The sequence below is a fragment of the Mus caroli genome, chromosome 13 (genome assembly GCF_900094665.2).
Source record: "Mus caroli chromosome 13, CAROLI_EIJ_v1.1, whole genome shotgun sequence".
NCBI lineage: Eukaryota > Metazoa > Chordata > Mammalia > Rodentia > Muridae > Mus > Mus caroli.
This window is the reverse complement of record NC_034582.1, coordinates 70,728,061-70,751,867: the sequence shown is the minus strand read 5'-3', so window position 1 is coordinate 70,751,867 and position 23,807 is coordinate 70,728,061. Positions and strand designations below refer to the sequence as shown.

Below are 23,807 nucleotides of genomic sequence, written 5' to 3'. Positions count from 1 at the left end.
AGAGAGAGAGAGAGAGAGAGAGAGAGAGAGAGAGAGAGAGAGAAACCAGCTGTTTGGATTTTAATTTGGATTGCATCAAATTTATAGGTTGTAGGAAAAAATTAGTACCAGAATATGTTGTAATATGATAAAAGTTTAAAAAATGTATAAGCCGGGCGTGGTGGCGCACGCCTTTAATCCCAGCACTCGGGAGGCAGAGGCAGGTGGATTTCTGAGTTCGAGGCCAGCCTGGTCTACGAAGTGAGTGCCAGGACAGCCAGGACTACACAGAGAAACCCTGTCTTGAAAAACCAAAAAAATAAATAAATAAATAAAAAATGTATAACAACTATGATGAAATCATAAAACTTGTTAAGAGAAATTTCAAAAGGTCAAAGTAAACATCGGATATCTCATGACCATATATTAGAAGATTATTAGAAGATTACCAGTTATAAAGACGTTTTTATGAAGGTCCAGTGATTCACAGTAAAACTGAATAGACAAAGTAGCTAGACATAGAGAATTTATAAACAACCCTACATACAAAGAAACAGTAAAGATCCTGATAAGTGCTGTCTTCAACAAGGCATGAAATGCATTTATTTCTACAATCTAGCAGTTAACTTACCAAATAAATTAGTGCTGCATAAGAAGCATACATTATGCTAGTTAAAGCAGTTTTTGCTGGAAAAGAAATGATTTCAAACAAAGAACCTCTTTTCACCTGCAAAAACAAAGAGAAAGTTCATTAAAATGTAAATTTCAAGGTTTCAATGTTCTATTTCACAATATTATTCTGAGAATTTAAAATTTTTTACCTGATGAAAGTTGGCTGTATTTTAGCTATTTGTGCTTTCCCACACTATGAAGATATATTAGTTCCTGTTTCTCCTCTTAACAAGACGCGTCCTTTTACTAATAAAAATGTGTGGCAAATCTACACAAATCTGAAGTCTCTATTTCTGAAACCGGAACTATTTCATTGTTTAGCTGTGAAGTGTGCTTGCTAGGAGGTGCTCCCTAAATATTAGAAACGTTCGTTGTCTTTTTCTAATACTCATGTAATCATTCTTTACTAAATTATTCACAACCTCAATTAAGCCAACAGCAATCAAAATACTAAGCATTTCCTGGAGATTAATGACCCGCTTGGAAATGTTAATCATGGGTCTGCTGCAGGCAGTCCTGACCTTAGATGATCATTAAGCTGCAGGCAAGTCTCTGCTCATACCCAGCCTGCTGCCCTGAAGGGTTTATGCTAATAATGAATTTGCCTCTCTGGTTTCTGGTAGCAGATGTTACCTTAAACATGTTGGTATAACATATTCAGTTTAAGGGGCTCATTCCTATGGGCCACTTCTGTTGCTTTGAACAGGCTATGAACTGAGGGCCTTCAAATAATTATTTCCTTCCCTCTAGCAGCGAAGTGGCAGTTAGCCATGCTCCTCTGAAGTAAAAGCCAAGCCACACAGCAGCTTCAGTGACTGTCCAATGACAGGGCTGAACTGATAAAGTCATAAAAATGCACAGTGGAGAGTGCACACATGCTAAGATCAGTGTGTGCATTGCCCTTAAAATGACTAATAATGCTGAGATTGGAGCTTCAGCTCAATGGGAGAGTGCTTGCCTGGTATACACCAGTTTTGAGTTATTCCCAGCATCACAAAAAAAAAAAAAAAAAAAAAAAAAAGGCAAAATTATCCACACATAGGAGCATGTGTTCCAGCTATTTGAGGGCTGAGGCAGGAGGATTTCTTCAGCATAGCAATTTGATGTCAGCCTAAGCAGTATAGGAAGAGCTCATTTTGCAAAGTTTATTGACTTCCTCTCCCCTCTCCTAAAAAAAAAAAAAGCCAAAATAATTACTGATAGCGGAAAGGTTAGCAAATAAATCTAACCAATAATATATTCTGAAACCTTTACAAACATGCTTCTGAAGTATATAACATTTTACTGAATAAACACTTCATTCTGTTACAGGTGTCATGCTGCTTGCTTTGTAAGCTGATGTGGCAGTACAGGCTGATTGTCATAGCTACTCAGACCAGCCAGGAAGGAACAGAACAACCCTAGCTCAAATAAAACATCAAGAAAGCCACATTTATGCTTTATAAACACTCAGTTTTATCCTTAAAACCACCTCCTAAAGGTGGCATTTTGTTTTTTCCATTCCACCGAGAGCCAGGGGAAAGGAGACAGCATAGCTGCTAAAAGTAAAGTTAGGCTCCAGCAAGAAATCACATCCCAGGGCTAACCTCTAATCAGACCAGTGGGCTCTGCTGCTGGAAGGCTCTGCTCATCCGAGTGGAAAGTGGGAGATGGAGTTAGCATTGTTTATGTCAAGGGTTTGCTAGGAAGACAAGAACATGCTTACAGGATTCAGTGGAACGCCTGTACACAGTATAATTAATAATTACTAATATTATTAATTATAATATTTAATAAGTAAGTGACATGACAGGCATGGCATATAAGAAAGAATGAGGTTGAAGCTATAGGCCTAGCAAATGGGGTAAACACTAAAGAAAAGCGAGCCACACTAATCTCTACTGGGGAGTCAAGCAAGTGGACTCCTTCCTTCCAGGCAAGAGCAGTGCTGAAGGAGGGATGAGATTTTCAGGACGTGACTACCATAAATAGTGTTCAATTTATGAAAATCCATTGAGTTATACATTCAGTGGTTTGCCTACTTTTTGATTATATAACTCTGTATGTTTTGATTTAGAATTTAAGAATTCTATCCATCTTTTATGTATGAAAATACAACTAGCTTTTTAGAGGAAAATATTGACAGAAATACACCAAATTAGAATAGCTTTTGTTTGAATAGTACAACTTTGCATCATTTTTTTAATAGAACACTTCTTGTATGCCAGCTTTTCTTTTAATAGTGTTGCTTTTATTGTTTTAATCTCTATGAAATCTGTGAGGTAGGAACCCAGGTTCAGAACGATTAGCTGCTTCGGTACTGTCCCGGTTAGGTTGGAAAAGCACAGGGTATTTATTGTGCTGGTGAAATGTCTAAACTATAAGTGTACTCAGTATACTGAATGTTTCATTTTGGCTGACTGCTACCACTTCTGAACAAAACCGGCCAGTAGTATTTCCTTGGCTCTTAGTAAGGGATTTATGGAATGCCGGAACAAATAATAGGCCAAGAGGCCTCTCGGCTAAAAGAAAGGGAGTGTAACGTGAACTGTTCTCTTCTTTCCTTTCTCAGGAAAGAAAGGAAACACCCAGATAGAGGAATCAGTGTATTCTTACTGCTTACAATTAATGCTTTCTACTTCTGTAATAAATCATCCTTATAGGAAATAAATTTTCTCCAATTTTGGCTACTCTCTCCACAAGTCGAAGTGGAAAATGTGTTAGAGTCCATGACTAAGGAGTCTTTGGGAAACGAATCAAAGGCTGTATTTTCTTTTTTCCCAGAAACATGAGAATGGCTGCATGCTTTTGAACCTGACTGTTTGGCTACAGGACATAAGCACGCAGGTAAAGAGCAGGAAAAATAAAAGCAGATATACTCCACCAAGATACCTTTTTGTAGAGGAAAGACTCATTTGCGTGCATGGGGGAAGGTCTATGTGGAGTCAGTAAAAAAGTCTCAAATAATTAAAGAGGTATCTATGTAAGAAATCATACTTGGTTCCACAACGCACTTCCCCCAGATGCATTCTCTCATCAAAAGGTAATTAAAATGATTAGTTTCGAAATGTATTGTGTTGATGATGCCTGTTACACCTGTGAGTAATTAATGTTGTATATTGCCTAAGGATTACTAGTTTCAGTATCTTATTGCTTTCAAATTCTTTAACATTTCCATAAGAAATATATTTCCTCCAAAATTTATGTGGCTACCAGCAAAAAGCATTTTCCAGTTTTGTGGCTAACATGCTTTGGTGGTTTGAATAAGGTTGGCTCCATAGACTCATATATTTGCATACTTAGCCATCAGGGAGTGGTCCTCTTTGAGAAGGAATAGAAGCTGTGGCCTTATTGGAGGAAGTGTGTCCCTGGGATGAGCTTGGAGGTATCAAGAGTGCATACCAGGCTCTTTCTCTCTCTTGGTCTGAAGATCAGGATGTAGCTCTCAGCTACTTCTCTAGCACCACACCTGCTAGCTGCCATGCTCCCCAACATGACAATAGCCTAAGCCCCTGAAACTGTAAGCAAGTACCCAATGAAGTGCTTTCCTTTATAAGACCAAATCCTTGATCATGATGTCACTTCACAGCAATAGATCACTGATGAAGAAACATGCACTGCATGTTTTTTACATGGTAAACCACCTTGCTTCATTTCTGCCTCTTAGCAGGAACAATATATAGAAAAAATAATAAACAGGAGATGGAAAAAAAATAATAGTCTTTATTTACATCTTGGTCTGTCTGAAATATTTTATCTTAAATTTGTTTTACTAATATCATTTATATATTTTAAAAAGTATAGTATCTATGTCATGTCAATATTTTTAGCTTGTTTACATTAATATGCACAGTACATAATTTTGAGACAAGGAACATTTTCCATCTTTAAACTCCATTCACATATTTGACTGTCCCATAAAGAAGCACCTGTCTTCATTTTATTTTCATTAATAGTGACATAAATTACAAGAAAGCCTTGTTTGAGCAGCTGAGAAAATAAAGATTTAATTATGCATAACCGACAAGGTAAAGAATTACCAGGTCTGACTTCTTTCATGTTGTTCAGAATCACCTTGCTGAGGGATAGGAGAAGAGTCAGGGACAGCTCTCACTGGGTGACGAACAAACAACTATAAGACATGCTGATGCTGTGAACAGGCAGGCCCAGGAAGATGGGGCTTCATACAAGTTAGCAAGAGCTACACGGCCATGCCTTTGCATAACTCACCACAGTTCTAAGTATTAGACTCCTAGCAGTACACAGTACAGAAAGCTTTGGTTAGCATCTTGTCGAACATTATTCCTGAGAAAGCTTTTATTCAAATGGTCCAGCAGAGGTCAGATGCCCTGACTTTTTGACCAACTAGGAGTAGTACATGTTTGAGAATTTCTCTTTTGGGGAAAATGTCCTCTTTCTTCGGGTCTGAATCATACCTCCTAGGTTAGTGTTGGGGTAGGCCCATGAAGAACCCACAGAAGTCCTGGTATTTATACTTTAAACTCTTAACTGGCGTGCATGTGAAGGATGCAGGGAAGGTGGTGGTGAGGGAGGGGGGAGGGTTGTTTTTAGAAAGCTCACCGCAACCTGCAAAAAGGCATGAGTTCAGTTGCCTTGAATAAAATATCTTGGAAGTATAGATCTTCAGGTTCACTCAGGTTTTTCCCCCATTTTACCTTGTGCCTCCCCCCTCCATGATGACAATACAAACAGTCATCTTATCTCAACCCAAAAAGAGCTCTTAATTCTGGGACCCACATTGACTGGCCTTCCAAAATCAACAGCTATGTCTGGAGCTGACGTGTCTTGGCTCAAGCCAGCATCTAAGCTGATTATCTAGGTCACTGCAGCAAGAGCAGCTGCAGGCTTTGCTCAGCCAGGCAGCTTACAGGCTGGGTGGACACACCACTCTAAAGTACTGGTGCTAGGGATGTTGGAAACCTCCAGAGAATTCTCCACTCAGAGTTTTCCATTTCTGAGGCTTAACATCATTAGCTACTCTCCTATCACTGCATTCTTAGCTCTGCAGAACCTGGAAGAACTAGAGAAGAAACATGACCCAGCATCCATCTCTCTGTAGAGTCAGATGCAAAGGAAATTTCTAACAAGATATCAATGGAGAGGCCAAACCCTAACTTCTGTACTCAACTCATGAGTGGCCATTGCAATTCTTTAAATAATGAGTGTGCATTGAGTCTTTGGGCAGCTCATGTATGTATTTTAAAGGCTAAGAAATACTCACATGCTCCATATCCATTCAAAGGACCCAAGAGTCTGTCTTAGGGGCTCTGGGCCAGTATCCTCTCTCTCATCTTAAGGAAACTGTTACTGTAAGTTTAATCTTAGCTCTCCCTGTACTGCAACAAATGGCTCAAACATCACTCTAGTTATTGTCAATGCCCTAATGAAAATGCTTCTCTATTTCCATGTTTTACAGGGAAATAATCTGCTTCATTGGTATTTCATATTAATAAAAGAATTTAGGTAGAACTAATTTAATTGTTCCAGGTTAAAAAAAATGCTTCTTTCTATCATTTACCACTCTCAGATCAGAGACCCAACAGGGAGGGCACTTGAAGACAATCTTTAGACCATGAAACATAGCTTCAAACCAGTAATAGGCCATCTACTTTTCCCACAGCCATTTTTACGTAAAGTGGTATCCTCCAGGTGGTCACACAACTTATTCCTTTGAACATTAATTCCAGCTATCACTGCCTTGAAATTCCCCACCATAAAGCTTCACCTGGAAGCAGCTGGGAAAATTGACTGTTGGTTGTTAAGAATGAACATAACTTCTGCATGCTATGACTAAGAGGTATCCAGTGTGTTGAGACACACTCAGCACACTAGCACCGTGGAGACACTCTGTCCACAGAGCAATCCCTCCCATGCTTCACATCTCATGCATCCCTTCATCGTGCTTTTGACTCTCTGGCCTAATGTTCACATTCATGCTTCTATATATGCCTTCACTAATCTTCAAGTTCTGAAATTGCATGCCTCTTCTGGATCTTTCCACAGTCTACTTTATGCCCTTTGGTCATGGCACTTGCTACATTCAACTGACAGTATCTACATATGTCCCTATTATCCCCATGAGGCAAAGATGAAGTACCTCTGAATGCCTGGTACCTAAACTAGTCATTTCATATGTCAGGTTTCAATAAATATTTGCTTAATTAATTGAAAGGTTAACTTATACTTGACTTACTTCCCAAAAGAAATGTAGGAATTTTATATTAAATTGTAAAAGAACATGGTAAATAGGGCTGAGAGAAAGATGGGTCCAGTAACATGTCAGGCTGAGGTAGTGTGGAAACATTCACACAAAACCACTGAGAAATTCCATTTAAAATTAAAACCCCATTTCTTTAGGTGCTTCTCAGCCATTTGAGATTCCTCAGTTGTGAATTCTCAGTTTAGTTCTATATCCCATTTTTTTGATTGGGTTGTTTGGTTTTTTTTTGGTTATTAACTTCTATTAGCCCTCTATCAGATGTGGGGTTAGGGAAGATTTTTTTCACAATCTGTAGGTTGCTGATTTGTCTTTTTGACTATGTCCTTTGCCTTACAGTAGCTTTCCAGTTTCATGAGGTCCCGTTTATCAATTCTTGATCTTACAGCATGAGCCATTAGAGTTCTGTTTAGGAAATTTCCCTCTGTGCCACTGAGTTCAAGGCACTTTCTCTTCTATTAGATTCAGTGTATCTGGTTTTATGTTGAGGTCCTTGATCCACTTGGACTTGAACTTTGTACAAGGTGACAAATATGGGTCTATTTTCATTCTTCTACATACAGACAACAAGTTAGAGAAACACCATTTATTGAAGATGCTTTCTTTTTTCCATTGTATATTTTTGGTGTCTTTGTCAAAGATCAAGTGACTGTAAGTGTGTGGTTTTATTTCTGGGTCTTCAATTCTATTCCATTGATCAACATGTCTGTCTCTGTAAGCACCTAAAGAAATGTTCAAAGTCCTTAGTGATCAGAGAAATGCAAATCAAAATGAACCTGCGATTTCACCTTACATCAATCAGAATGGCTAAGATCAAAACCTCAGGTGACAGGACATGTTGGAGAGAATATGGAGAAAAGGGAACACTCCTCCATTGCTGGTGGGATTGCAAACTGGTACAACCACCCTGAAAAATCAACCTGGAGGTTCCTCAGAAAATTGGAAATAGATCTACCTTAAGACCCAGGTATACAACTCTTGGCAATATACTCAAAAGATGCCCCACCATGCCACAGGGGCATGTGTTCCACTATGTTCATAGTGGTCTTATTTGTGATAACCAGAAGCTGGAAACAACCTAGATGTCCCACGACAGAAGAATGGATACAGAAAATGTGGTTCATTTACACAATGGAATGTTACTCAGCTATTAAGAATGAGGACATCCCTATTTTTGCAGGCAAATGAATGGAACTAGAAAATATCATCCTGAGTGAGGTAACTCAGACCCAAAAGGACATGCATGAATTACAGGGATAAAAATGGAGAGGAGCCTGAGGAAAAGAAGGTCCAGGGACAGACCCAAAGTGGGATCCAGCTCACAGGTCCAGGTCCCAAGGCCTGACATTATTACTGAGGCTATGGAGAGCTCACAAAAAGGGATCTATCATGACTGCTCTCTAAATGACCCAACAAGCAGCTGAAAGAGTCAGATGCAGATATTTGCATCCAACCAATGGACAGAAGCAGCTGACCCCTGTTGGTGAACTAGGAAAGGCTGAAAGAAGCTGAGGAGAAAGGCAATCCTGCAGGAGGACCAGCAGTCTCAATTAATCTGGACCCCCGAGATCTCTCAAACACTGGACCACCAAACAAACAGCATACACCAACTGATATGAGGCCCCCAACACATATACAGTAGAAGACTTCTGGGTCTGTGTTCATTCAGAGATGATACACCTAATCCTCAAGAGCCTGGAGCCCCCAGGGAGTTTAGAGGTCAGGTGGGGTGGGAGTGGGGGCATTCTCGTGGAGACAGTCTGGGGTGGGGAGGAGGTGGAGCAGTCGGAGAGTAGATCGGGGTAGGGGACAGAGAATGGAATATGGAATGTAAAAAACAAATTAAAAATAAAATAAAATTTAAAAAATGTAAAACCCCAAAACTTCATGTAAGGCCAAGTCTATAAAAAAGAAAGATAAATTCCTGTGCCAAGAACAAAGAAGAAATAGCCAGAGTAGCTTGTGAGCTTGTATCTTGGGCACTCTGGGTCCTTACTGGACCACCAGATGAATTTTAATACCCAGCAGCATTTGAGGCATGGATGTGCCACATGGTGGATGGAAGAATTTGCTGAGCTGCAGTTTCAGGGAGATTGAGACTCAAACTGTAAACAGCACAACAGGAGTGGGGAAGCTGCTCCTGCCTGGTACTGGCATTTTCTCTTTGGGATAATACCTTAGAGTGCTGTCTGAGATTCTCAGGATGGTGCAGAAAATCCTGGACTGGAAATGCTTTAAGTCTAGTCCCAGGTTGTCCAAATGTCCCTAGGGCACTAGCAAAATTCCTCCAGGAGAACTCTGCCACCAAGTGCAGAAGGTTTTACTAATATGAACTCAGCTGGGAAAATTCCAGTTATATAATCATAAAACATAAAGAAAGTCACTCCTAATATTTCAAAGAATAATTATTTGAAAGATAACACACACACACACACACACACACACACACCAAATATGTTCAGGATTCTTGGAAAATTTTAAAGGTAGAAAGCTCTCTAAGACTTGAAAGGGGATGAAAACCAAAACCAAAAACAGAATCCTCAGAGAAAGAACCCACAATTCTTTTCAAAGTCCTTAATGTGGGGCAAAAAGGAGACAGTACATTCAATAACATGTTTGCCATACAAGCATGAAGACTTGGGTTTAAAAATGTAAGGCTTGGTGGTAACACACTTGTAATCCCAGTGCTGGAAACTGAGAGAGGAGGATACTGGCCTCTCTGCAGGCTTAGTGACAGACTCTGCCTCAAACAATTCAGTGGAGAAAAATTGAGGAAGATTCTTGATGTCAACCTTTGGCCTCTATACATAAACTACCTTTACATGCATACATACATACATATATACATACACACACAATAGAAAATAATATGTTTTAAGTTTAAGATACACTGACTAGGTAGAAGGACATACATACATACATACATACTCACACAATAGAAAATAATATGTTTTAAGTTTAAGATACACTGACTAGGTAGAAGGACATTTTGGACATAGCTATTTACTCAAGTTGATCTAAATAAAAGAAAAAGCCAAGCACCATGGTGCACACCTTTAAATCCAGAATTTGGGAGGCTGAGGCAGGCGGATCTCTGTGAGACTGAGGGCATCCTGGTCTACAGAGCAAGCCCCAGGCCAGCCAGAGCTGCATACTGAGACCCTGTATGGAAAGACTTTATTCTGTGGGGGTGCACAAAAATAATGCTGTGTAGAGTAAATCGAGAGAGCTCAGTGAGGAGGCGCTTGCTGACATGCGTGTGGTCTTGGTTTCTATTCTCAATGCTACTCTTAAGGAAAAAATACAATAAAATTAAAATATATTTAATAGGCATGTCAGGAAAAGAGTTTATAGAAACTGACAAAGACATAATATTTGAACAAGTTGTTGCTGAGGCTTTTCAAGAATTGAATTAGTTATTATCAGATGGAAAACTCAGAATTTTCTCAAGAAAGCTCACGCCAGTACAGTTTGAGTTAGTTAGAGTTGAAAATTCCTCTTGGAGATATACACAGACAAAGTCTCACACGTATGGACAGGGAAGACATCTATAAGCATGTTCACCAATGTACTGTTTGTAAAAGAAAGGAATTGGAAATTAAATTGTTCATACTCCCAGTAACAAACTCTAGATTATCTCTCCTTGTCTTGGAAGACCAAAGAGAAGCTAAAATAAACTCTAGCTACATTTATTAATAATGTTAGACAAAACCAAGAATTTTCAAGATAAGTAACAGCATAATGTAATCTATGTGAATGTTAAGCATACACAATAATACTATATAAATAAATATATCCAAATGTTCTAAAAAATAAAATTACATTTTCATTTCACCTTTATGGTAATCAGCTCTGTGAGAAGGAAAAAGGGCTAGGATATGTTTCTTTTTATAATGGGCCATTCTGAGGGACAATGATCATGCATTAGGTCTTGGTTATAGTTACGTGGGACTTCTGATAAACCATTTTTGTGTTTTTAAGTATTTCACTGGTAAAATTTGTATAACGCTACATCATTAGATGGCCCCCAAAAGGAAAAATGTTATATGTTATAAATTGGTGTCAAAGAAGACAACGACCCCACATTATTTCTGGTTCATTCACTCAGCCTCAAAACAAGCTTCTAGAGTGAGCTAATATAGACAAGCTATACATGTATCTCAGACTCCTCTTGTCAGTCAAATACATTGTGGTTTTTAGGTTTTAGTGGGTAAAAAAGAACACACAGTTTAGCTTGAATGCAAAGACAGTATTTTCTGCCACTAAATTTCTATGACTACAGAGAGATTATTTTCTACAGATCTCTTATCTTCCTATACAAACTGTCTTCTGAGCAAGGGATATGTTTGAATATCAAGTAGCTTTAAAAGCTACAGCAAATGCATTTCTGTGGAGAGATCTATAGATGAACCCCCCTAGATATGTCAGAGGACACCCAAGATAATGCCCTCCTCTCCCTTTTGCTGTGCAGACACATTCCAGAGTAATGGATACACCACCCCCTTAGAGGAGAAGCTGAGTAGGCATTTCAGTGTCTCTGAAAAAGCCTCTGTTTATTCATTTCAAAGTTCTTCTCTCCTGATACAATATTAAATATGTACAATTAACAAAGAACCCTTATTGTATCAGCTCGTAGAAAGAATCAAAAGTAGGAACATTTGATTAGCTAGACATTGCTCAGAATACAATCTGTCCTGGATTGGCCCTAATGCTATTTATGTTAATTTGGTTCCCAAAATCACATGGGAACCTGCTTGTCTGCCTGTAAGATGCTCAGGGTCCCTGCCCCTGGTTGGCTTTGATTGGTGAAATAAAGTTTCCAGTGGCCAATGGCTGGGCAGAAAGAGAGACAGTAGCAGAGATGAAATACAGATTTTAGTTTGAAATAATTCAGGAATATCAGAGGAGAGAGTGTGTTGACCATGGGGAGGTTTGGAAGTGGTCCAGCCATTGAATTGCTTAGGAGATCTTAAAAATAAGGCTGTGTATGTGTGTGTGTGTGTGTGTGTGTGTGTGTCTACAAAAGGAAAATGTGATGGCTTAAAAGTAATGTAATATTTCAGATCCATTGCAGCTTTGATTCTGTAGAAAAATGACAAAAGAAATGGCAACCTAATTTGTAAGAAATACTTGAGAAATATCTCAAAAGACATTTTACAACTCTATAAAAACTATGCTTTGGGGACTGGAGTGCTTAGCTGTTAAATGCACTTGTTGCTCTTCCAAAGGACCTGGGTTCTATTCCCAGAACCTATATGGAGACTTACAGTTGTCTGTATAACTCCAGTTCCAGAGTATCTGATGCCCTCTTCTGGCCTTCATGGGCGCTGGGCATTCATGTGACACACAGACATTACATACAGGCAAAACATCCTTAGATAACATAAAAATAATTTTTAAGCCTATGGATTTGACAAAAGTCAGAGAAAGAATGGCAAGGCAAAGCATTAGCTTTCAAAGGACATTTCAGAAGGAACTAATATTCAAATATTCTTTCAATGTTATAACGATAAGGAACAAGGCTTGGAGTTAAAAAAAATTCATTGTTTAGCAAATGTAAATATTTTCTAAAATATTCTTACATATCAAGTATTGCAAAGAAATCTTTTATAAATTCTGTTCTTGGGTGATGAATAATTGAAGTATTTGATTTTTTTCAAAAGTAAATCTTTAATTAATTAAAGATAGACTCCAACGTAATGAAACGTTTGTTGATTCTGGCATCCATTCTGTCTGAGGACCTGCTCTTCTCACTATACTTTCAGGCCATATGGTCTCCATAGGCCTCTGACTCCAGCTCTGAAGAGAAAGCAGGGAACCTGTCTTAGGCCATCTGATGTAGTCCACTTCCCTGGTTTAAAGGCAAGCACTGAGATGTATGCCAGCCTCTACCAGTGAACCTGAGGAACACTGGCTCCAGGATTTGATTTTCTGGCATAATTACTTGAGCCTAGAAGGATGAAGACCCCCTTCCCAAAGCAGTTACAGGTCATGTTGGATAATCTAGGAGTGCAATGAATGTAGAGGAAAGAATGAAGATATGCAAAGGAAGAGAGGTAGGCATTGCTTTAGTATCTATGCAGCTATGTCTGGGTGGTTTGTATAAGCTAACTGTCTTAGTCAGGATTTCTATTCCTGCACAAACATCATGACCAAGAAGCAAGTCGGGGAGGAAAGGGTTTATTCAGCTTACACTTCCATATTGCTGTTCATCACCAAAGGAAGTCAGGACTGGAACTCGAGCAGGTCAGAAAGCAGGAGCTGATGCAGAAGGCCATGGAGGGATGTTCTTTACTGGCTTNCCTCCNCTGGCTTGCTCAGCCTACTCTCTTATANAACCCAAGACTANCAGCCCAGNGATGGTCNCANCCACAAGGGGCCTTTCCCCCTTGATCACTAATTGAGAAAATGCCTTACAGTTGGATCTCATGGAGGCATTTCCTCAACTGAAGCTCCTTTCTCTGTGATAACTCCAGCTGTGTCAAGTTGACACAAAAATAGCCAGTACACTAACACTTTCTCTTTTTGTTTAACCCATTTTGAGCATGATTTTCTCTCCTTTCAGCCAAAGTGTTCAAACTGATACAACCAGGGTTGAGATGCTGGCTCTTTAAGACACTGAGTCTTCCTACAGAACAAGTCCAGATGCTTTGAATAACATCCAGATTGAAGTATCCAAAGTACTGTGTCATAAAATTTTTAAAATATTCAGGCCTGAAAACATTTTAACAAAAAAATCACAGAAGCTACATGAAGCCATGAAGGAAAAATATAATTAGAAATAAACATAAATTATAGTGGGTACACCTGAGAAAGTTTATAGCTGAATATACTCAACTGCCATACCAAAGGCTATTTTGAAAACGTAACAATATTCTGTGAGTAAGGTGCAAAATACAACCAAATTGAAAATTCACTACAGCTTCCAGTTTCCATCTCTGCTTGTAGCAGATCCTCTGCCACAGGGCTCTATACCCAAATAGCACCAGGAGGGAGCAAGACTCCCAGAAGGTGGACAGGACTGTGAGTGCAGGTTGGACCACCACTGCTGCTCAGAGGAACCCAAACAGAGCCCTCAGGATAAAGGAACTGAGGGCCAGCCTAAAACGGGAATCTTCTGGTCTCCATCAGCACCTAAAGCTGATCCTGTGCCACAGATCTACATATACAAATACCACCAGGAGAGGGATGGTCTCCTACGGGTGCCTACACACCTGCAAGCACAGGTAAGTCCACCACTTCTCTTCACATTTCTGGCCCAAGAGTGACACTTAAAGGGCCATCAGGAAACAGAAACCCTACAGAGACAAAGTTTGGAGCTGAGACAAAAGGATGGACCATCTAAAGATTGCCATACCCAGGGATCAATCCCATAATTAGCCTCCAAACGATGACACCATTGCATACACTAGCAAGCGTTTGCTGAAACGACCCTGATATAGCTGTCTCTTGTGAGACTAGGCCGGGGCCTAGCAAACACATAAGTGGAAGCTCACAGTCAGCTATTCGATGGATCACAGGGCCCCCAATGGAGGAGCTAGAGAAAGTATCCAAGGAGCTAAAGAGAACTGCAACCCTGCAGGTGCAACAACATTATGAACTAGCCAGTACCCCAGAGCTCTTGACTCTAGCTGCATAGTATCAAAAGATGGCCTAGTCGGCCATCACTGGAAAGAGAGGCCCATTGGACACGCAAACTTTATATGCCCCAGTACAGGGGAATGCCAGGGCCAAAAAGTGGGAATGGGTGGGTAGGGGAGTGGGGGGAGGGTATGGGGGACTTTTGGGCTAGCATTAGAACAACAAAAAAAAAGGAAACAGAAACCCTAAGAGAACAGAGATACCACCCCAGGCTACTATACCCAGCAAAACTCTCACTTAGAATAGATGGAGAAACCAACATATTCCATGACAAAACCAAATTTACACAATATCTTTCTACAAATCCAGTCCTACAAAGTATAATAGATGGAAAGCACCAACACAAGGAGGGAAACTACATCCTAGGAAAAGCAAGAAATCTTTCAACAAACCCAATAGAGGATAATCACACAAACATAAAAATAACATCAATAATAACAGGGAGCAACAATCACTATTCCTTAATATCTCTTAACATCAATGGACTCAATTCCCCAATAAAAAGGCATAGACTAACATACTGGATACGTAAACATGACCTAGCATTTTGCTGCATACAGGAAATGCACCTCAGTGTCAAAGACAGACACTACCTCAGAGTAAAGGTCTGGAAAACAATTTTCCAAGCAAATGGTCCCAAGAAAGGAGCTGAAGTAGCCATTCTAATATTGGATAAAATCGACTTTAACCAAAAGTCATCAAAAAAGATAAGGAAGGACACTTCATACTCATCAACGGAAAAATCTACCAAGAAGGACTCTCAATTCTGAACATCTATGCTTCAAATGCAAGGGTATCCAGAATTCTCAGTTGAGGAATACTGAATGGCTGAGAAGCACCTAAAGAAATGTTCAACATCCTTAGTCATCAGGGAAATGCAAATCAAAACAACCCTGAGATTTTACCTCACACCAGTCAGAATGGCTAAGATCAAAAATTCAGGTGACAGCAGATGCTGGCAAGGATGTGGAGAAAGAAAACATACCTTCACTGCTGGTGGGACTGAAAGCTGGTACAACCACTCTAGAAATCAGTTTGGCGGTTCCAGAAAATTCGAAATAGCTATACCACTCTTGGGCATATACCCAGAAGATGCTCCAACATGTAATAAGAACATATACCCCACTATGTTCATAGCAGCCTTATTTATAATATCCAGAAGCTGGAAAGAACCCAGATGTCCCTCAACAGAGAAATGGATACAGAAAATGTGGTACATTTTAAACAATGGGGTACGGCCCAGCTATTAAAAACAATGAATTTATGAAATTCTTGGACAAGTTGATGGATCTGGAGGATATCATCCTGAGTGAGGTAACCCAATCACAAAAGAACACACATGGTATGCACTCACTGATATTGGATATTAGCCCAGAAGCTAAGAATACCCAAGATACAATTCACAAAGCACATGAAACTCAAGAAGAAGGAAGACCAAAGTGTGGATACTTCAGTCCTTCTCAGAAGGGGGAACAAATATCTCATGGTAAGAGTTACAGAGACAAAGTATGGAGCAGAGACTGAAGGAATGACCATCTAGAGACTGCCCCACCTGGGGATCCATCCCATATACAACCACCAAACCCAGACACTATTGTGGATGCCAACAAGTGCTTGCTGACAGGAGCCTGATATAGCTGTCTCCTGAGAGGCTATGCCAGTGCCTGACAAATACAGAGGTGGATGCTCACAGTCATCCATTGGACAGAGCACAGGGTCCCCAATGGAGGAGTCAGAAAAAGGACCCAAGGAGTTGAAGGGATTTGCAGCCCCATAGGAGGAATACAATATGAACCAACCGGTACACCCAGTGCCCCCAGTTGGCACCACCAACCAAAGAGTACACATGGAGGAACCCATGACTCCAGCTGCATATGTAGCAGAGGATGGCCTTGTCAGTCATCAACGGGAGGAGAGACCCCTGGTCTTGTGCAGGCTCTATGCCCCAGTGTGAGGAAATGCCATGGCCAGGAAGCAGGAGTGGGTGGGTTAGTGAGCAGGGGGAGGGGGATGGGACAGGGCGCTTTTGGAGGGAACAGGAAACAGAATAACATTTGAAATGTCAACGAAGAAAATATCTAATAAAAAAACCAAGAAAAATGTAAAAAACAAAATTCACTATAGAATCTCTTAGGTTTGACACCAGTAGTCAGTGCTTATACTTACTTTGAACTGTTTGAAAGGGACAGGTTTATATGACTCAAGTAAATTATAAGGTATAAAAAGTCCACATCATTTTCCCCTTCGGATTCCAACAAGAAACTGTCCTATATTCTGTTCACTTATCCCACTTTATCCTTTTCAAATGAAGGAACCCCAATCCAGCACAGTTTTATTTTTAAATTAAAGTTTTAATATGCTATTTATTCTTTCACAATTCTGTCCAAAATCATGCACTTTGATCATAATCCCCTATTTTTCTGTCTTATCCCTTCCCCTTGATCATTGACACCTTTCTCCCAACAAATCCCCTCCCACATTCATACCTTTCATGGGGAAGAGTGGCCCATTACCTTCAACTGGGGTACTCGAATGAGCATAGGTTTGGGGCAATTTACCTGTGTGTTTCCTACTCATGAAAAAGCCCTCGCCCTTCTCTAGGAGCTATTCATTGTCTATAGCCTTATGAGCCCTTCCCAGTGGGTGAGGGAGTATCCGTGGGCTTAGCCCTGTAGAAGCAGCACTGCTGCTGTGAGTGCGTGTCTTGTCCAGAAGATGGGGTTTCACTGCATTTCTTCCGGTCTTCTGTCCTGACCCCATGATGTTTCCTGAGCCTTGAAATGGGTGATATAGATATTTAGGACTGAGCCTCCTATGGTCACTTATTTCCAACACTCGGGTCAGTTATGAGTCCTTGGCACGGTTCCTCTGCGCGTGCAGATGTAGCCCGGGCTTACCTGTACGCTGTGCAGGGGTTGACTTGCCACATTCACTTCTCTCAGCAGCCGGTGAGAGATGCTCCTCAGTTCTAGGAGTCTGTATGCCAGCCGCGGCTGCAGAAGCTTGGCCACTGACTTGGAGGAGCTGGATATGTGGTTTAACCCTTGAATGAGCGTCCCACGGTTGATCTTGGCTAAGGCGAGGGCCATTCTGACCTTGGATGTTTTCTGCACTGGATCTGTTTTCTGAAAAAAAAAAAGAAAATCTTTGAAAAGAATATGATATATGATTCTTTGACACATTATTAGAATCTGCATGTAAGAGAAACTGAGTATACAATTACATTGTACATCTACAGCCTCACATCCACTCAGTCCAACAACTACACATCATTACCCATAATTAAAGCTATGTATAAACACATTCATTTTTCCTTACAATAAAAATATTAAGAATTGAATAAACCAAAAGATGGAACATTTTCATTTTCTTTTTTGGATTTATGTTGTTGTTGTTTGTTTTTTGAAACAGGGTCTCAGTATGTCGTCCTTGATGACATTAAATTTCCTATGTAGACCAGGTTGGCCTCAAACTCATAGAGATATGCCCGTCACTGCCTGCCTTGGGTGCTGGGATTAAAGGAATGTGCTACCACTGTGCCTGCGTGGTGGGGGTGTGTGCATGGTGTTTTTACACTGATGTTAGAAGCTGCTGTAAAAATTTCTCACACCTTCTTTGCCTCCTTTCTTCCCAGTACTTGGGGTTGAACCTAGGGTCTTGTACACGATAAGCAGATATTTTACCCCTGAGCTGTGTCTTAGCTCTCTCTCTCTCTCTCTCTCTGTTTACTCTTACTTTGACACAAGATCTCATAAGTTGTGCAAGTTGCATGTGAACTCATGCTGTGACCCATTCAGACCTTGGACTTTGCAATCCTCCTGCCTTAGCCTCCTGTTTACCTGGGACTATAGTCCTACGCTTCCGGGCTCCACTGTAAACAATAATTCTTATCCAAGGATTACTCAATATCCTAAATATTCAAGCAATAGTACTTATTGTAAATGCTACAAATGTTTTTACAAGTTTACTTTAAAGTGTTTTAGTTATAAACTAGAACATATATAATATGTAGAAAGGATTTAAAGGAAATGAAAATGCCTTACAGACAGATCTATTTTGTGGGTCTAAGAAAATCCTATATGTCAAAACTTCAGAAATTCTAGTAATTTCTAACAAACCTGTAGTAGCATTATCAAAGCATATAACATGTTGTTTCTTCTGTGTTCTACCCAGTAGTTAACTACAAAGAAACTGCACAGAGTGTGGTTAGGCTGCATCCAGGCAACAGACAAGCAGTTGTATCATTAATCCAAGCAAATTGGTGTCATCTGGCCATAAGTTAGGAAATACCAGTTAAGCATTGGCTACAAAGTCTGCAATATTTTGATAAACCTAAATATACACAAACAAAATATCTGATAAATTGAATTGTTGTGTCATGTCTGCCTAAGAGCTAACATGTTGCATATTTACTTTAAAAAGAAATATACATCATGTGATTTCAGTATTTTTCTTACTGTTCAGAATTTCTGGCCCATTCCTGAGGATGTATTTTTGCCCTGTTTTTGGTGGTCTGATGTGGTTTGTTTTGTTAACTTTTTTGAAAAGTCCCATAGACGGATGGTCTTAGTCTCCAAGGCAACAGCTAAAGAAACTAGTGCCATTTAGACACTAGTGGGCTTGGTCCGTGGGCTGACCAAACTGCTAACCTCCCAAGCCTTGTAGAGAAAGCAACCACAAAGCAGAGTGAGCAAACCAGCACAAAGGCACAGTCACATGACACCATTTTCTTCCTGGCTGTGGTGGAAGGCCAGCCAGGAAAGCCTCACAGCCTGTCTTGTTGACGCTCTGATGTCTGCTGGTTCATTTCCCTTGTGCAGTGCTGTACCCACCCTTCTCTACTTTTCCTCTGCAGGGACTTGGCACTAACTTTGTCTTACTTGTGATTACAGTTTACCTATGGTCTCTCTCACTGTGATTATTATTAAGAGTAGTCAGCCACATTGACAGGACAAACAGGCATGGGGCATGAAGTTTCACCTTACAAACTTGGTCTCCTTTTCAAGTGATGAGTGTTTAGAGACTCTACCATGTTGGCAGTTGTGAAATGGTTATCGTCTACAGATCCCTCTTCTAGTGTTTTAAGTGTCTCTATGGGATCTTTTATTTTCTTCTGATTCTTCTGAGACACAGTCTTGCTTTCTAAGAAAATCTGGTCTCATACGCATTATATGGCCCTGACCAGATCCTCTTTCCCTGCCCCTGTGTACTAGCATGCATTATCACACCTCCACTTCTTCACTAGACCATGGCTTGCAGCCAATGATTGTCCCCATCTGTTTCTTTTAAGCAAATTGATTTATTCTACCAGACAAATCAATCAGTCTAACTCCCCTTCTACATTTTCTTTCTTGCTTTTTGTCTTTATATAAAAGCAAGGTTAATTATCATTGATAATTTGGTCATGTCAAAGTTCATGTAGGGCTCACACAATTAACGTTGATCAAAACATGACATTTGTTGAAAACAGTATTATTTCATGCTAGCCTGCATTGCAATAATGGCATATTTAGCTGCTGTGGGTTGAATATGCTTGGTCTAGGGAATGGCACTCCCAGAATGTATGGCCTTATTGGAATCGGTGTGGCCTTGTTGGAGGAAGTTTATCATTTTGGTGGTGGGCTTTGAACCTCTCCTCCTAGCCATGTGGGAGCCAGTTTTTCTCCTGCCTGCTGTCTTATAAATGACAACATTTAATTGGGGCTGGCTTACACGTTCAGAGGTTCAGTCTATTATCATCAAGGTAGGAGCATGGCAGCATCCAGGCATCATGGTGCAGGAGGAGCTGAGAGTTCTCCATCCTCATCTGATGGCTTCCAGACAGCCAGGATGAGGTTCTTAAAGCCCACATGTACAAAGCCACGCATAATCAAAAAAGGCCACACCTACTTGACAGGGCCACACCTAATAGTGCCACTCCTGGGCTGAGCAAATACAAACCATCACATTCCACGCCTTTGCCCCCATAGGCTTGTTCAAACACATGAGTCTATGGGGGCCATATCTACCGTAGCATAATAAGAAAAGTACATTTAGTCCAACTTCCAAAGTCCCCATAGTCTATATCAGTATCAACATTGTTAAAAGTCCAAAGTTCAAAGTATCTTCTGAGATTCATTCAATCACTTAACTGTAATCCCCGAATCAAGACAGGAAACCAGCTGGATAAACTCCAAACTCTGCATCTCCATGTCTGGTGTCAAAGCAGTTTTCAGATCTCCAACTCCTTTTTCATCTTTGTTAACTGTCACAAACTTCTTTTCCTGGGCTGGTTCCACTCACTGTTAGCAGCCTTCCTCAGTAGATAGCCTATGACTTTGGCATCTTGAACATCTTGATGTCTCCAAGGCAGCTTCAAGGTTACAGCTTCTTGTTCCAAAGTCTGGGATCCACACAGGCTCTCCTGGGCTTCTCCAATGGGCTGACCTCATTTCTCCAGCTCTGCCCTCTATAGTACTCTAAGCTCAGGTTGGTCCACTCCACTATTGCTGCTGTTCTTGGTGATCAGCTCATGGTACTGGCATCTCCAATAAACTTCTGCTGTAACTAGGCTTCACCAATAGCCTCTCATAGGCTCTCTTTATGGTGCCAAGCCTCAAATCCTTTGCATGACCCCTTCCATTCTGGCTGTAAACTACAACTGAGGCTGTACCTTTACCAGTGGCCTTCCATGGCCTCTCACAGTGCCAAGTCTAAGCTGATCTTCATGACCCCTTCAATGCCTTCAAAACCAGTACCAACTGGGTGACTCTTACACATTACCAAGTACAGCTGCAGCACGAGTTACAACCTTGGCTATCTCTGGAACACAGCTTCTTTGTGCTCTCAGAAAACACTTCCCAGAAGATTTCACCTCAGTGATGCTGGTCTCTTCTTAATCACCACTAATTTCTTAGCTCCAGCTAACAAGTATTGTCCCAGTGTTCCCTTTTATTTTTCACTCTAAAGCCAGAGCCACATTTTCAAAGCTACCCAGTTCTTCTGCTTCCTGTCCTAGAACATGATCTCCTTTATTATCTTTCCAGCTTTCTGTTTTCCAAGTCCCTCACTGCCTAAATTTGGCAGTCCTGGAACTTGATCTGTAGATTGACCTTGAACTCAGAGGTCTTCATGTCTGTCTCATGGGATTAAAGGTATGTACCACCACACCTGGATTTAAGATTTTCTTCACCTTGAACTTGCTCTGTCCTAGGCTGGCCTGTAACTCAGAGATCTGCTTGGCTTTATCTCCTAAAATTAAAGGTGTGTACCACCATGCCTGGATCTAAATTTAGCTGGGTAGGATCTTGCTCCAAAATCCCATTCCCTTAATCTGCTATCTCCTAGAACACAAGATTAGGCTCCATTTCACTTCCTGGTACCCCTTTAATACTCGAACCATATATTTTATATTTTTTTTCTTTCTCAGCTTGCCATGCTTCTTTAAAATGATCTTCATTAGACTTAACCAGAGAACAAAGTCTATGATGGGTTTTTCTGAGACTTCTTCTGTCAATGCAATTGATCTGAGTCTCTTCACCTTAGCCTCAGGCAGATTCTTCATACAGGGCATAAAGGAGCTACATACAGTCTTCACCAAATTACCACAAAGACAGTCTCTAGGCCACATATTGAAATCACTTTCAGTAACAATGTCTTCCATATTCCTAATAGGATAGCCATTAAGCCCAATTTAAAGCACTCCACTGCTTTCCAAATCCAAAGTCCCCAAATCCACATTCTTCCAAACAAAAGCATTGTCAGGGCTATCAAAGCAATACCATGGTACCAACTTCTGTTTTAGTTAGGATTTTACTGCTCTAAACAGACACCATTACCAAAGCAAGTCTTATAAATGACAACATTTAATTGGGGCCGTCTTACACGTTCAGTCCATTATCATCAAGATGGGAGCGTGGCAGCATCCAAGCAGGCATGGTGAGGAGGAGCTGAGTTCAACATCTTCGTCTGAAGGCTGCTAGCACAATACTGGCTTCCAGAGAGCTAGGGGAGTTTCTTAAAGCCCACACCCACAATGCCACACGTACTCCAAAAAGGCCACACTTACACAAACAGGGCCACACCATCTAATAGTACCACTCTCTGGGCTGAGCAAGTACAAACCATCACAGTCAGAATCACATCTTACTTTGGCGCAATTGCTATTGAGCTCTGTGGGAAAGCAAAGTGGGCACATGCCCTGTGGAGATGGCACCTTTCATGCTCTGGCTTGACCGTCTTCCCTCCCTTTCCCTTTTCATCATCTGTTAAACTTAGTCAAGACTGTTTTGTGAAAGTTGAACTTGTTCTTGTCAAATCCAGACAAAAGCTGAGCTAGGAGATCAGGAAGGGTTACTACTGAAGTATGTGCTTTCAAAAGGAAAGCACACCTAAAGGCTCAGGGGAGGTCTCTTTTTGTTCTACACACAGCCTGTGCTTTGTACATATCACACGTATGAGTGGGTTTGTGTCACTAAGTTAGCAAAGAAAATGGTGAAAAAAGAACCATAGATTTCAAGATGGGCAAAAGCTGTCATTTTGTTCTCCCATAAATGGCCTTAGTCTCATAAGTCAATAAATTAGGTGCTAGAAACAGGACATAGAGCTGCCTTTAGGGAGTTGGCAGCTATATATCTGAATGGAAATCACTGTGACAATAATGCCATCAGAAGACAAAGATGAAAGGGGATATAAAGAAATGGAATCCTGTTCCCCTATCTGGGCTATCTTGTCTGGCCTCTGTATGAGAGTATGCTCCTAGTCCTGTGGTGACGTAATGTGCCAGGGTAGGCTGATACCCAGGGGAGAGATCCTCATCTTAGAGGAAAAGGGCTATTGGAGGAGGGATATCTGAGCAGGGCATTGGAAGGATTGGGGGCTGTGATCAGGATCTAAAGTGAATTAAGAAACTAATAAAAAAATGCAAATTTTTTGGTTGAACAAAGTCTCAGTGCCTCTAGTTTTAGCAAGAGAGGAAGCACATTTTGGGAAAGTAGCAGGGCACTTTTAGCATGTCTCTAGCTCAGAGGACTCCCCTTGAGGCTTTTTCAATAATTATTGCAACTACTATCCACATTAAAGCATTTACATCCTAGGTCTACAGTGGACACCTGTCCATCTCTTCTCTTACAACTTCAGAGTATGGCCAAGAAAAGTTTCCAGTGTGTCAAAATACTTTATACCAAATCCAGGGGAATGCAAAGAGGGGAGGTAACTAGACGGAACTCACACAATATGTACTCACTGATAAGTGGATATTAGCCCAGAAACTTAGGATACCCAAGATATAAGATACAATTTGCTAAACACATGAAACTCA

At 40.6% G+C, this 23,807-nt stretch overlaps 1 protein-coding gene across 4 annotated transcripts in view; it reads right to left on the bottom strand.

Moving 5' to 3' along the window:
• Spata9 (spermatogenesis associated 9) overlaps positions 1-23,807 on the bottom strand; it is a 33,071-nt gene that overhangs the window by 6,405 nt on the left and 2,859 nt on the right. For all 4 annotated transcript variants that reach the window (XR_002379541.2, XR_002379542.1, XM_021180746.1 and 1 more), the window contains exons 3-4: positions 17,407-17,634; positions 611-706 (exon numbers count right to left, since the gene is read on the bottom strand). Coding sequence is in view for 2 of the 4 variants with exons in the window: in XM_021180746.1 (XP_021036405.1) it covers positions 611-706; positions 17,407-17,634 (324 nt within the window). In the remaining 2 variants the exon portion in view is untranslated. The remainder of the gene's footprint in view (positions 1-610; positions 707-17,406; positions 17,635-23,807) is intronic.